This window comes from Mytilus californianus, unplaced genomic scaffold (assembly GCF_021869535.1).
Source record: "Mytilus californianus isolate M0D057914Y unplaced genomic scaffold, xbMytCali1.0.p SCAF_7, whole genome shotgun sequence".
NCBI classification, from domain to species: Eukaryota; Metazoa; Mollusca; class Bivalvia; order Mytilida; family Mytilidae; genus Mytilus; species Mytilus californianus.
The window spans coordinates 91,583,509-91,597,352 of record NW_026262723.1 but is presented as its reverse complement, the minus strand read 5'-3'; the positions used below and the strand labels follow the sequence as shown (position 1 = coordinate 91,597,352).

Sequence of the window (13,844 nt, the reverse complement as noted above, 5' to 3'; positions counted from 1 at the left end):
ACGTGAAATTCCGTGTCACGTGATTCTAAAAATGGCAGACGAAGTTGAAGAGAAAGTAAACCCAGAGATAACAGAAGATGAAACAATAGAACAGTTTCAAAGTGGTCAGGTCTGTCGATCTTTTAAAGAACTAACAAGACTTTGCAATTATAATTAATGAGAGAAAAAAAATCGTTTACTCAGTCCCATATTGCCTTATTGGAATTTGAAATTTAAAAAAAGCAGACAATATTTTCACAAGTATAATATAAACCGACAGGAAAGGAATAATCTGCCAGTTGATGTTATTGCTTCCAAAACTGTTGAAGCATTTAAAATAAATATAGACCGCCATTAGGAGACAGTGGTGTACCAATTCAGTGACTGGAATAGACAAAATAGTTCATTACAAAATTTTAATTGTTGTGAAATATGGCATTAAACTATGCAAGATTGATGTATGTTATAGTTCTAAAAGCTTTCGGGACGCGACGGCCATACTTCCACGTCGTCCATAGGATGTGTCAGTAGTATTTATTATGTACAATATAAAAATAAGGAGATGTGGTATGATTGCCAATGAGACAACTATCCACCAAAGTTCAATTGAAGTGGATGTAAGCAATTATAGGCAACCATATGGCCTTCAACAATGAGAAAAATCCATTCCATATAGTCGGCTATAAAAAGGCCCCAACTTGAAAAATATGAAACAATTCAATTGAGTAAACTAATGGCCTAATTTTAAAATATAACAAAACAATTTATGAAAGTTTGCTGGTTTGAAAGAGTCAGTATACATTTGTAGATGTCGACTATTTATTTATTTTTACCTCTGTACATCTGCTGTTCAACTCATAGAATACTGGTTTTAAATTAATGCTATTGATAATTCATCCCTACTATGACTTTGAAAATGGATTTACAGCTTTTTAACAGAGAGTAGAAACTAAACAGCATATTCCATCTGTGCAGTACGGCGTACCATATTTTATTCTCGTAAGAACAAGAATTTCTCTTCCCAATGTATGTTTGTCTCTGCTGGAACTCAGCTTGGGTGCTGTTTTTATAGTGATCTTGTTTTGTATTTCCTTTACAATTTCTTGACAAAATCATAATTAATACTTATGTTCATCAAAGAAATGATAATAAGCAATTAACAATCTTCTTAAATATTTAAAATTAATCATTATCTGATTACTAAATTTGATATTTTAAAACTAGACTTAACTATGACAGAAATTAATCTCCCATTTTGGATATGTTTTTATTTGTTTTATTTTTTCTGTTTGTGTTACGCAAGATATTAAAAATCCATTTAGAAAATAATCTAAATACTTTATTAGATAAAGCACATTGAGAAAATAATATAAATATTTTATTAGATAAAGCACATTTATGTATAATATATATGATGCGTATTTCAAGTGTATAGCATATAAAAACATGACAAATAATGTTAATACAGCATAATACATTTATGAGTTATAATATCCATCTATATGTATATATCACAATAATTTATACATAAAATGTATTTCCGAAGAAAAAAACCATGGAAATCTTCACAAAATATGGACGATGTTGTCCTATGGCCGATACATCTTTTCAAGGTATGGACAAAACATCCTATGGACGACGTGGCTGTATGGATGTCACGTCCTGCATCGTTTTAAAATATTACGAAACTATGGTGGGCTGAAAAGGATTGAATCCTTCCCTACGAACACCACAACAAACTAACAGGAATCTTACTGTCTTCTTAATTTGACTGCCCAATCACAAAAAAAAAGACCTACATGTAGCTTGTTTAAGCTTCATCAGAAGAAATTTTGAAATATGACCTACAAAATTTACTCAAAGAGTACAGACCTGCAAAATTTTGAAGGCATGGCAGGAGTACAAGACAACTTGGCCTGAAAGCAACTTCAAATCTTCTACAAAATGACAATTTTGGAAAGGCTAATGTATTTTTGTATTGATTTGTAAAGTTTAAGGTGGTACCTAACACTACAGGGAGATAACTCTGTAAAAATCAGCTAAACGTTTTAATTACGTTCTTTTGTTTAGGAAATATTAAGCTTCTCAATGATCAAAGTTAGTGTTTGTCAAACTGCTATATAACCAAAGAAATTTTTCTGATAAAGTGGTTGGTTCAAATTTTTTTGAAATTTTTATATTTTTGTCAAAGGGTCAAAGTAAACATTTTGTCAAAATTTTATGAAAATTAAACGAGCCAAATTAATGTTAGTCAAGGTGTTGGGTACCACCTTAATTGTTCTTTCAATTTTTCCATCGATCGTTTAATTAGATTTCTGATTGGTAATCTAATTTATGACGTATGGTAATATACAAAATATAATTGCAATGAGATAAAGAATTTAAAATTTAATATAGATTTTATTAGTATATGATAAAATACCCATGATGAAGTAATAGTTTCACATTTAACCAATTATTTTTATATGGAGCTTTATTTGCAAATGCAGCAACATATATAAGATACTTTTATGTGATCTAATCTATAACATTTAATTGAGGACAAGTCTTTCTTTTATACCTGTACTTTGTCTGAGTTGACTTAGACGGTCAACATTGTCTTATGTTTTAGTCCTAGATCAACATTGTTTACTTGGGCCAAGTTGTCTCCGGCCTGAGTTGACCCACAATCATGTCAGGACCAAGTAAAAATAAAAATTTAAATGCATTTTATGTTTCAGAAATATAGATAAAAACTTTTAAAATTTTTTTTTTTTTATTAATTTGAAATCCTTGTACATGTATCAAATAAAATAAACTATGCATTTATAACTTCTCAAAGGTTTTCAGATCAAACAGTCTCTAAATCATTCACAAGACAGACATTTGCATGTCTTTTAGTTGAATAATCTGTTCATTCATCGTATGTATGATATATCATTTCAGCTGTCTTATATTGGACAAAATGAAGAATGTATTCCGACTTTTCTTGCTGAAAAATATTCATCTATTACAAAGAGATTTGATCTGAGTTTTAACCAGTTGAAGTAAGTTTTTAATTAAACAAATCAAGGACTTATACATGTATGTACAGGTAGAGAAAAGAAATTAATTTATAAAGTGCATAATTAAAAAATTCTGTCAAGGTATCAAGCTTAATAAACATTGTACGTTAAAAGTAAACCACAATAAACAATAAGTTTCTAAAGGGCATTGCAAAATCTTGACTATATCTTTACAGTGACACCATTCAGTGTATATGCTCTAATGCTTTATACATCATTGGATAATTGAAAGGTGTATGCTCTAATGCCTTATAAATCATAGGATAATTGAAAGGTGTATGCTCTAATGCCTTATAAATCATTGGATAATTGAAAGGTGTATGCCCTTATGCCTTATAAATCATAGGATAGTTGAAAGGTGTATGCTCTAATGCCTTATACATCATAGGATAATTGAAAGGTGTATACTCTAATGCCTTATACATCATAGGATAATTGAAAGGTGTATGCTCTAATGCCTTATACACCATTGGATAATTGAAAGGTGTATGCTCTAATGCCTTATAAATCATTGGATAATTGAAAGATGTATGCTCTAATGCCTTATAAATCATTGGATAATTGAAAGGTGTATGCTCTAATGCCTTATACATCATAGGATAATTGAAACGTGATAATATAAAAATCATTTTATTTCAGGTCATTATCCGATTTAGAAAGATTTCAGAATTTAGAGGAACTGGTTCTTGATAACAACAGATTAAGTGATGATGTAGTATTTCCCCGTTTAAATCATCTTCACACACTCACACTGAACAAAAATTGTGTATCCTTTTCTCAATGATGGTGATATTATGTAGTGCGCTGACATATTTAGATATAAGAAGATGTGGTATGAGTGCCAATGAGACAACTCTCCATCCAAGTCAAAATTTATAAAAGTAAACCATTATAGGTCACAGTACGGTCTTCAACACAGAGCCTTGGCTCACACCGAACAGTAAGCTATAAAGGGCCTTGTATATATTAAACAAATCTGTGTTTCCTTTGCCATGGTATCTATACTACTAAAATAACGAGGTCCAATTGGTTAGCCGGCATGACAAATCAAAGAATTCAACTTTATATATAACTAATATAGGCCAATGGTGTTGTTTAAAAATTACACCATTCCAGGTCCTTCTTTGCCCCACATAATTGATATTACCAATAATTAACAAGTTCTGGGTCAAATCCAATACTGATAAATAGTATATGTCACATGTAGTTTCCGGTTACCTGTTACCTTCTGTAAACCCCTCCTCTATCAAGAGAACCTGGAATTCTTCCAGTAGTTTATATCTATGTTACACTATGTTACACTATTTAACAAGTCTGTTTTCTTCCACCTCAATACCACTACATGTATTAATTTTGGTTAATTAGTTCAAAAATTAAATTTAGTTTATAGTAAGTTTATTGTAGTAAGAAAACCAGGACGGGTTCAAACAGAAAGATTTTGAAAGCAGAGAAAACTGTGCACCTTACAATCAGCATGACTAAATTCAGTCATCGACCCGCAATGTCGCGGGTGTGTTCTAGTATTCTATTAAACTAGATGTACTGCCAAACATTTTTGTGGTCGTATCTTGTCATTCCCATGCAGTTAACAAAACTGTCATAAATTCTTTTTCAGGGCATGAAGTTGTGCACCTGCTACTTTTAAAAATGATTTATTGAGTGATTTATTAAGGTTTCCTAAATACCAAAATAGCATGTTATTTAGTATTCCATTCAATACTTTTTAATGACTCAGTCAATTCTGCTTACTCATCTTCTTTGTAAGACTCTCACATTTTTTACATTCATGTCTACATATGTGACAGTTATCAATATGTGATATGAAATAAATGGCAAGTCACCTTGCATATATTTCAGTAGCTTGCTGAAAAAGATGAAAGTGCATGTTTTATTATTATACAATTACATATTATAAGAGAGCACAAATATATAGAAATTAGCAAGGACATTTGGCCTGAAACTAGGGTTAAATTAATGTTAAAAATGCTTAAATAGACCTTACTTTAATTCTACATACCCTACATCTAAAGACAAGCATTGAAAAGAAATGAGAGCTTTATACTGTGTAAATGGAAGCAGGACAAATCGCCCCACTGGCAAATCGCCCCACTTTTTCACCAAATCGCCCCACTTTTAAAAAAATCGCCCCAAACTGGTTTACCAACTCGCCCCACTTCTTAAAAAATCGCTCCACTTGTGAAGAGGGTTAAATCCCGTTAATTTTACTCCTGCCAACTCGCCCCACTTAATAAAAAAAGGTAAAATCTAGATGAATATATAATTTTCATGTCAGCCAACTCGCTCCACTTAAATGAAAACTAATCTACACATAATACAAAAAAAAAACGAAAATTTATTAAATTATTATTATTGAAATTAAATGATGTTTCACTTTCTTAAAATATAATTGTAAATACATTATTTATTATCGTGTAATTTTAATAACTTTATTCTTGTAAGCTTAGTTATTTGCATAACAATTGAAAAGAAACCTGTTACTCCAATTGTGGAGGTGTGCCTAGATTGGCAGAAGATAGAACATACAGATACAGATACAGTTAATTGAAAGGCAAATATTACTTTCAAGTAAATATCAAAGAGAATGTCCATTCATTCATTTACAACAGGCGTGTGTCGTGTTTTTGTCAGTAAAAGTAGTCAAAGCAGGTTTTGTTGTTCTTAAAAATTTGATTGGTAAGTTTTGTTTATGGTTTGAAAACAAACAAAAAATGAAAATTTATCTAAGGTTTTCATAGGTATTGATTTTATTTATAAATGCGGCAGGAACATAGATATACAAGGGGTTGCATCTTTTTTCATAAGTGGGGCGAGTTGGCATTACTAAATTCATCGTGGTTTATCTATTTGTCATGAGTGGGGTGAGTTGGCAGACCTTACTTCAGTGGAATTTTAACCCTTTTTATAAGTAGGGCAAGTTATCCAACCTATTTTCAATGGGATTTTATGCTTTTTCATAAGTGGGGCGAGTTGGTAAACAAGAGTGGGGCGATTTTTTAGAAAGTGGGGTGAGTTGGTGAAAAAGTGGGGCGATTAGGTGTGGGCCGATTTGCCAGTGGGGTGATTTGTCATGGATTCTGTGTAAATACAAGCCTGTAGGAACAACATTGACTTTTTTGGGTTTTTTTTAATATTACAACCAGCTATATAATTATGGCATCTTAATTTACTGAAATGCAGTTTGAGCATTAGAAAATGTCATTTGTAAAAATATGTCAGGCTGCCTATGCCTCCTCTTCTACAATGGACTTTGTTGCTAGTTCTTAACTGTTAATCAGATAACAGATTTATATCATTTGTTAGACAACCTTGCAGAAAATGTTCCATCATTAACATACCTAAGTTTATTGGGGAACTTGGCGTGTCCAAATGAGTTATCTAGTCCAGACAATGATGAAGAAGATTACCAAAGATACAGGTAAATTTTTTTTTCTGTTTTCCTCATGTACTATACACAAATATAATGATGTTAAAAATGTCAGTTATGGTTTAACAGATTTTTGTACATTCCAAGCCTAACAGTGTATGATCACTGTAATTTTATGAATTATGATTGAATAATGCAGTAAACTTTTAAAAAAAAACTGTGCATTTAAAGGTCAGTATTTTAATTTCAAAATATACCTTCCTTTGTAAAAGCTTGTGACTAAATGTATAATTTATAATTTCTTTGTATAGACCATCAGTTCAAAAAACGTAATAAATCATTCACTTGAGCATGATTGAAGCTTCTGCATACAGCTAGGATGCATGGATACTAATTTAACTTTATACTAGATAGCAAAGATATGTTACAAGTATTTTTTCATAACTGAACATAATCTGAAAATTTATATATACAATTTAAACAAGGCAAAGACTAAAAACTCAATGAAGTGTGACTGAAAAGAAGGGGGGTGTCTCATATTTCTGCTTTAAATTAGAGTGAGTGCAACTGTAAACAGAATATCTGTTATCTATCATCAATACTTATTCTGAAATGGAGCTAATCAGAAAATTTAACATTTGACGTTGAGGATACATACACCAGAAAAACAGCACCTATCTCTTGTTTCATAACATTCATAACAGACATTCAGCAGTTAAAATCTTATAAATAAACCATATACTTTGTCCTTTAGATACAAAGGTGCACAAATAAGATCTTCACTCATATTAGCATGAGAAACTTTTAAAAGCAACATTATTGTTAAAATAGATATAAAAACATTGATGGTATCCAATTATGAACATCAAACATTATTTTTACACTATATATTTTCCTTATTTCAGGTATTATGTATTATATAAATTACCAAAACTTAAGTTCTTAGACTCCTCACCAGTCAAACAAGAGGAGTTAATTACAGCTAAAGAGAAAGGGTCTTTTATGAAAGTCATCAAGGCAGAGGAAAGTGAGGTAAAATAACATGTTCAAATATTTTGTCTGCATATCTCATTCTTTTTCTTCATTGAATTATAATAAAAGAACAGAGTTCCAATGTCCCCTGTGTTGCACATATTTTATCTATCAAAGGGCAATAACAAAAAAAAACTTTAGACTTTAGACTATAGCCATAACTCTTTTAAAAATATTTGATCGACACTAATTTTCAAGCTTGTCAGAGACATTGCTGATATAAACCTATGTTACAAGTTTATAAAAATCTGGCAAGAATTGTAGACCGGACGGACTGATAGACAAACACACAGATAGACCCCAGTATTTCTATGTCCCCCACAACATGTCATGGTGGGGACAAAAAACGCTTCATATTGTGACATGCAGCCATTTTTTTATTGTCTCTTGGTCAGAGGAACTGATAGTTTTTACTTATAATAGTATTGCCACAGGTATAATCCCATACCACACAGATAAAAGACATTATGACCTATACTCACAATGATGTCCTTATAAGTCACAACTAAAACACCATACCATAAAAATAGACATTATGACATATACTCACAAGGATGTCCATACAAGTTACAACTAATACAACATACACCACAAAAATAGACATTATGACCTATACTCACAATGATGTCCATACAAGTTACAACTAAAACACCATACCACAACAACAAATAGAGATTATGACCTATACTCACAATGATGTCCATACAAGTCACAACTAAAACAACATACAACACAAAAATAGACATTATGACCTATACTATCAATGATGTCCATACAAGTCACAACTAAAACACCATACCACAACAACAAATAGACATTATGACCTATACTCACAATGATGTCCATACAAGTCACAACTAAAATACCATACAACACAAAAATAGACATTATGACCTATACTCACAATGATGTCCTTATAAGTCACAACTAAAACACCATACCACATAAAAATAGACATTATGACCTATACTCACAATGATGTCCTTATAAGTCACAACTAAAACACCATACCACATAAAAATAGACATTATGACCTATACTCACAATGATGTCCATACAAGTCACAACTAAAACACCATACCACAACAACAAATAGATATTATGACCTATACGCACAATGATGTCCATACAATTTACAACTAAAACACCATACCACAACAACAAATAGACATTATGACCTATACTCACAATGATGTCCATACAAGTTACAACTAAAACACCATACCACACAAAAATAGACATTATGACCTAAACTCACAATGATGTCCTCATAAGTCGCAACTAAAACACCATACTACATAAAAATAGACTTTATGACCTATACTCACAATGATATCCATACAAGTCACAACTAAAACACCATACCACAACAACAAATAGACATTATGACCTATACTCACAATGATGTCCATACAAGTTACAACTAAAACACCATACCACACAAAAATAGACATTATGACCTATACTCACAATGATGTCCATACAAGTCACAACTAAAACACCATACAACACAAAAATAGACATGATGACCTATACTCTCAATGGTGTACTTACAAGTAACTAAGCACATACCACAAAAAAAAAACATTATGACCTATACTCACAATGGTGTCCTTACAAGTAACTAAAACACCATACAAAAATAACTGACCTTTATTCACAATGGTGTCCTGACAAGTAACTAAAACACCATACCACATAAAAATAGACATTATGACCTATACTCACAATGATGTCCATACAAGTCACCACTAAAACACCATACCACACAAAAATAGAAATTATGACCTATACTCACAATGATGTCCATACAAGTTACAACTAAAACACCATACCACACAAAAATAGAAATTATGACCTATACTCACAATGATGTCCATACAAGTTACAACTAAAACACCATACAACACAAAAATAGACATTATGACCTATACTCTCAATGGTGTCCTTACAAGTAACTTAAACACCACACAAAAAATAACTGACCTATATTCACAATGGTGTCCTTACAAGTGACTAAAACACCACACAAAAATAACTGACCTATATTCACAATGGTGTCCTGACAAGTAACTAAAACACCACACCACACAAAAATATACATTATGACCTATATTCACAATGGTGTCCTTACAAGAAACTAAAACACCATACCACACAAAAATAGACATTATGACCTATATTCACAATGATGTCCTTACAAGTAACTAAAACACCATACCACAACAACAAATAAACATTATGGCCTATACACACAATGATGTCCATACAAGTCATAACTAAAACACCATACCACTCAAAAATAGACAACATACTGAAAATCTTTATCACAAACCTAATAAACAAGATTACACATGTTATCATACATCATAATGACTATACCAGTCACAGCTGAAATTCCACCTATTATTTAGTATTGTAAATTCATAAATTATTGCATGCATTTATTATTGCCATTTTTGAAGAATTAACAAAAATGCGAGTTTGATAATTGTGATTTTAGGAAAAGCTTCATACAAATATATGTTTCATATATCAGAATGCAAGTTCTTATTATTGCAATACTAAAGGAGTTACATTATTGCATTAATAAAAACCTCACATTAATTTCTGAATTTACAGTAATTCATTCAATACTTTTCTTTTATCAACAGCTGATTCCTGACCCAAAAATATCCCCTGAGACAGATGATTCGAATTACAGTCCACTTCCACAGTCTGCACGTAATCCTGATCAGCATTCAGGTTAGTATAATCTCAATCAGCATTCAGGATAGTATAATCTCAATCAGCATTCAGGTTAGTATAATCTCAATCAGCATTCAGGATAGTATAATCTCAATCAGCATTCAGGATAGTATAATCTCAATCAGCATTCAGGTTAGTAACGTATCATTACAGTCCACCTCCCAAGTTTGTATGTAATCCTGATCAGCATACAGGTTTGTATTCTGTCATAACAGTCCACCTCCCAAGTCTGTATGTAATCCTGATCAGCATACAGGTTTGTATTCTGTCATAACAGTCCACCTCCCAAGTCTGTATGTAATCCTGATCAGCATACAGGTTTGTATTCTGTCATAACAGTCCACCTCCCTAGTCTGTATGTAATCCTGATCAGCATACAGGTTTGTATTCTGTCATAACAGTCCACCTCCCAAGTCTGTATGTAATCCTGATCAGCATACAGGTTTGTATTCTGTCATAACAGTCCACCTCCCAAGTCTGTATGTAATCCTGATCAGCATACAGGTTTGTATTCTGTCATAACAGTCCACCTCCCAAGTCTGTATATAATCCTGATCAGTATCAAATTAGTATTGTATAATAAAAGTCCACTTCCCCAGATGGAATATAATCACAATCAGCATTCAGGTTTAGTAAAGTATTATAACAGTCCACCTCCCTGATCAAGCCAGAAATACAGGTTCACCTTACAATCATTCCATACACCAAATATAGTTGACCTATTGCTTATAGTATACAAGAAACAGACCCAACCATGAAAACTTTATATTGACCAATGGATTATGAAAATGAGGTCAAGGTCAGATGAACCCTGCCAGACAGACATGAACAACTTACAATCATTCCATGCTTTAAATATAGTTGACCTATTGCATATAGTATCTAAGAAACAAACCAACCAGGAAAACTTGACATTGACCAATGAACCATAAAAATGAGGTCAAGGTCAATTAAAACCTACCAGACTGACATGTACATTGTAATATATTTCCATACACCAAATATAGTTGACCTATTGCATACAGTATTAGAAAAAAAGACCAAAACACAAAAACTTAACTTTAACAACTGAACCATGAAAATGAGGTCAAGGTCAGATGACACCTGCCAGTTGGACATGTACACCTTACACTCATACTATACACCAAATATAGTAGACCTATTGTTATAGTATCTGAGATATGGAGTGAGGTAGATCTCAACATTCTCAACATTTTTCACCCTGTTAGATTTTCTCTATTCATAGCGGTTTTCAGGATAATAGACAAAACTTGCAGTTTACCCCTATCTTCTATTTTTAGCCATGTTGGCCACTTTGGTTGGCAAACGGGGTCATCGGACCCATTAAACAGTATACCCCAATAATGATTGTGGCAAAGTTTGGTAAAATTTGGCCTAGTAGTTTCAGGGTAGAAGATTTTTGTAAGATATTAGGCAAAAAGCAAAAATTTGTTAAAAATCATCATTAAAGGGCAATAACTCTAATAAGGAGTCATCTGACTATTTAACCATGTGACTTGTTTGTAGATTTTGTCTTGCTGATCATTTTTCTTGAATAAAGTTTCTCTCTTATCTATTTTAGTTTTCATCATAACAAGCAAAAATGAAAAAAATTGATAAAATTTGACATTTAAGGATAATAACTTCTATATAAAGTTGTCTGAAAATTTTGAAGTAAATGGACAGCAGGTAGTCAGATCTCAACATTCTGAAATTTTTGCCCCCCCTGTCAGATTTTTGCTATTCATAGCGGTTTTCAAGATAATAGACAAAACTTGCAGTTTACCCCCCATCTTCTATTTTTAGCCATGTTGGCCATCATGGTTGGCAGGCGAGGTCATTGGACACATTTTTTAAACTAGATACCCAATAATGATTGTGGCCAAGTTTGATTAAATTTGGCCCAGTAGTTTCAGAGGATAAGGTTTTTGTAAAAGTTAACGACGACGACTACTGACGCCAAGTACGGCGACTCCTGACGCTAAGTACGGCGACTACTGACGCCAAGTGATGAGAAAAACTAACTTGGCCTTTCGGCCAGGTGAGCTAATAATAGTCAACCTCTCCCATCTGTATGTATTCCTGATCAGCATACAGGCAAGTATTGTATCAATTTTCACCTTTGTATTAGGTCGATACATGGATATATTGACCTCATACAAAGGCTACAATTTTATAATATCAACCTCCAATCGATTAAATTGTTTATCTTAATCAACAGCTGTTCTCTTTGGTTAAATTTAAAAGCTTGTTATTAGCATTATAAGACAGGATGAAATTTTGAAGTGTTTCCTTGGTTAATTAAAAGTTATCCAAAAAGATTAAAGCCATTTAATGGAAACACCTCTATATGATATGTTCTGTGAATTTACAACATTTATATTTTATTTGAGAGAAATTAATGCAATACATTTATATTCTATTTACAGCTGCCTGGGGGAAAAGTAAATATGTTTACTATGGTAACCATTCAGAGGGAAACAGATTTATCAGAAACCCTGACCTATAACTGACATTGACCTGCAAACACCATGTTTATTGAAAGAAAGAATTAAGATAACATAAAGTCTTCACGATGTTAACCCCAGTGAATTTTATGAGTGGATATATATTTTTATGTAAATGTTTCGTATATTTGAAGTGTACATGGATAAAATGATATCTTAATTTTTTTACTGCATTAGAAGTAATGTGTTATACTCATACTCTCAACATACACACATTTACATACATTTCCCACATCATCAGTAATAATTATTGTAAATATGATGAAACAGTGTGAGATACCTGGCAGAATAATTGAAATCTAATGTATGGATATAAGAAATATAAAATACATTTTTCATACAACAAATATATATTTTATGTTTCACGAAAAGGGTACATAACATAATCTTTTATGTAATGATTTATACTGTTATGCTTCAAGATATACTTATGTGCATTTTTTGTCATGTTTGTTAAATATTTTAAGTGAGTGTTTATATTTACAATACATCTATTTTGATACAATTTTGTATAATATCTTGTGATAGTTACAAAAAGGGCATTAAAATGTCCTGATTATATATTGTTAACTACCTACTGTGCAATGCTGTATGAATATGTGCCATACAACTTCAATGATACAAGTCAACCTGTTGTTATCAGTGGTGGATCACAGATTTTCAAAAAGTTGAGGCAAAAAATTTGAAAAATGGACCATAAGGAGGAAGGACTGGGCCTAGTTTGTTAAAGTTATGACCAGTTGAACAGTTTGGTTGATAAAACAAAATACAATTGGGTCCGAAATTTGAATGAACTGCAATAGGTGGAGAGCAACACTACCTTTCAAGTCACATATTACATGTTAATAATTTTTTATTTATCTTAAACATTTACTTCAATTCAATTCAATTCAAAGATTTTATTGTTTAAATCAATTATATTCAAACAAAGGGATTGGATAAAGGCTCAGCCTAGATAAATCCTTTCCTTTACAAGTTGGATAGAATAATAATTGGCTTTAACATATAACGTTAATTCATACATTGTATGGTCTGAGGACACAGTTAACGTCCTTTGATTTTCATTGTCTACAAATAGAGTCCCTGGGACAGTATATAACTTGCAAATTTTTTTCATACACTTTCCAAATTTATTTCTTCATATTTTAT

The 13,844-nt window shown here is 31.9% G+C and overlaps 1 protein-coding gene across 1 annotated transcript; it reads left to right on the top strand.

The window, feature by feature from the left end:
- Positions 1-23: 23 nt before the first annotated feature.
- On the top strand, positions 24-13,731 carry LOC127708725 (leucine-rich melanocyte differentiation-associated protein-like). Its single transcript, XM_052213848.1, has 7 exons — positions 24-109; positions 2,905-3,005; positions 3,663-3,789; positions 6,320-6,459; positions 7,314-7,440; positions 10,095-10,185; positions 12,618-13,731. Exons 1-7 carry the CDS (start codon positions 32-34, stop codon positions 12,695-12,697), a joined length of 744 nt encoding a protein of 247 aa, XP_052069808.1. The 5' UTR covers positions 24-31; the 3' UTR covers positions 12,698-13,731.
- Positions 13,732-13,844: the final 113 nt, after the last annotated feature.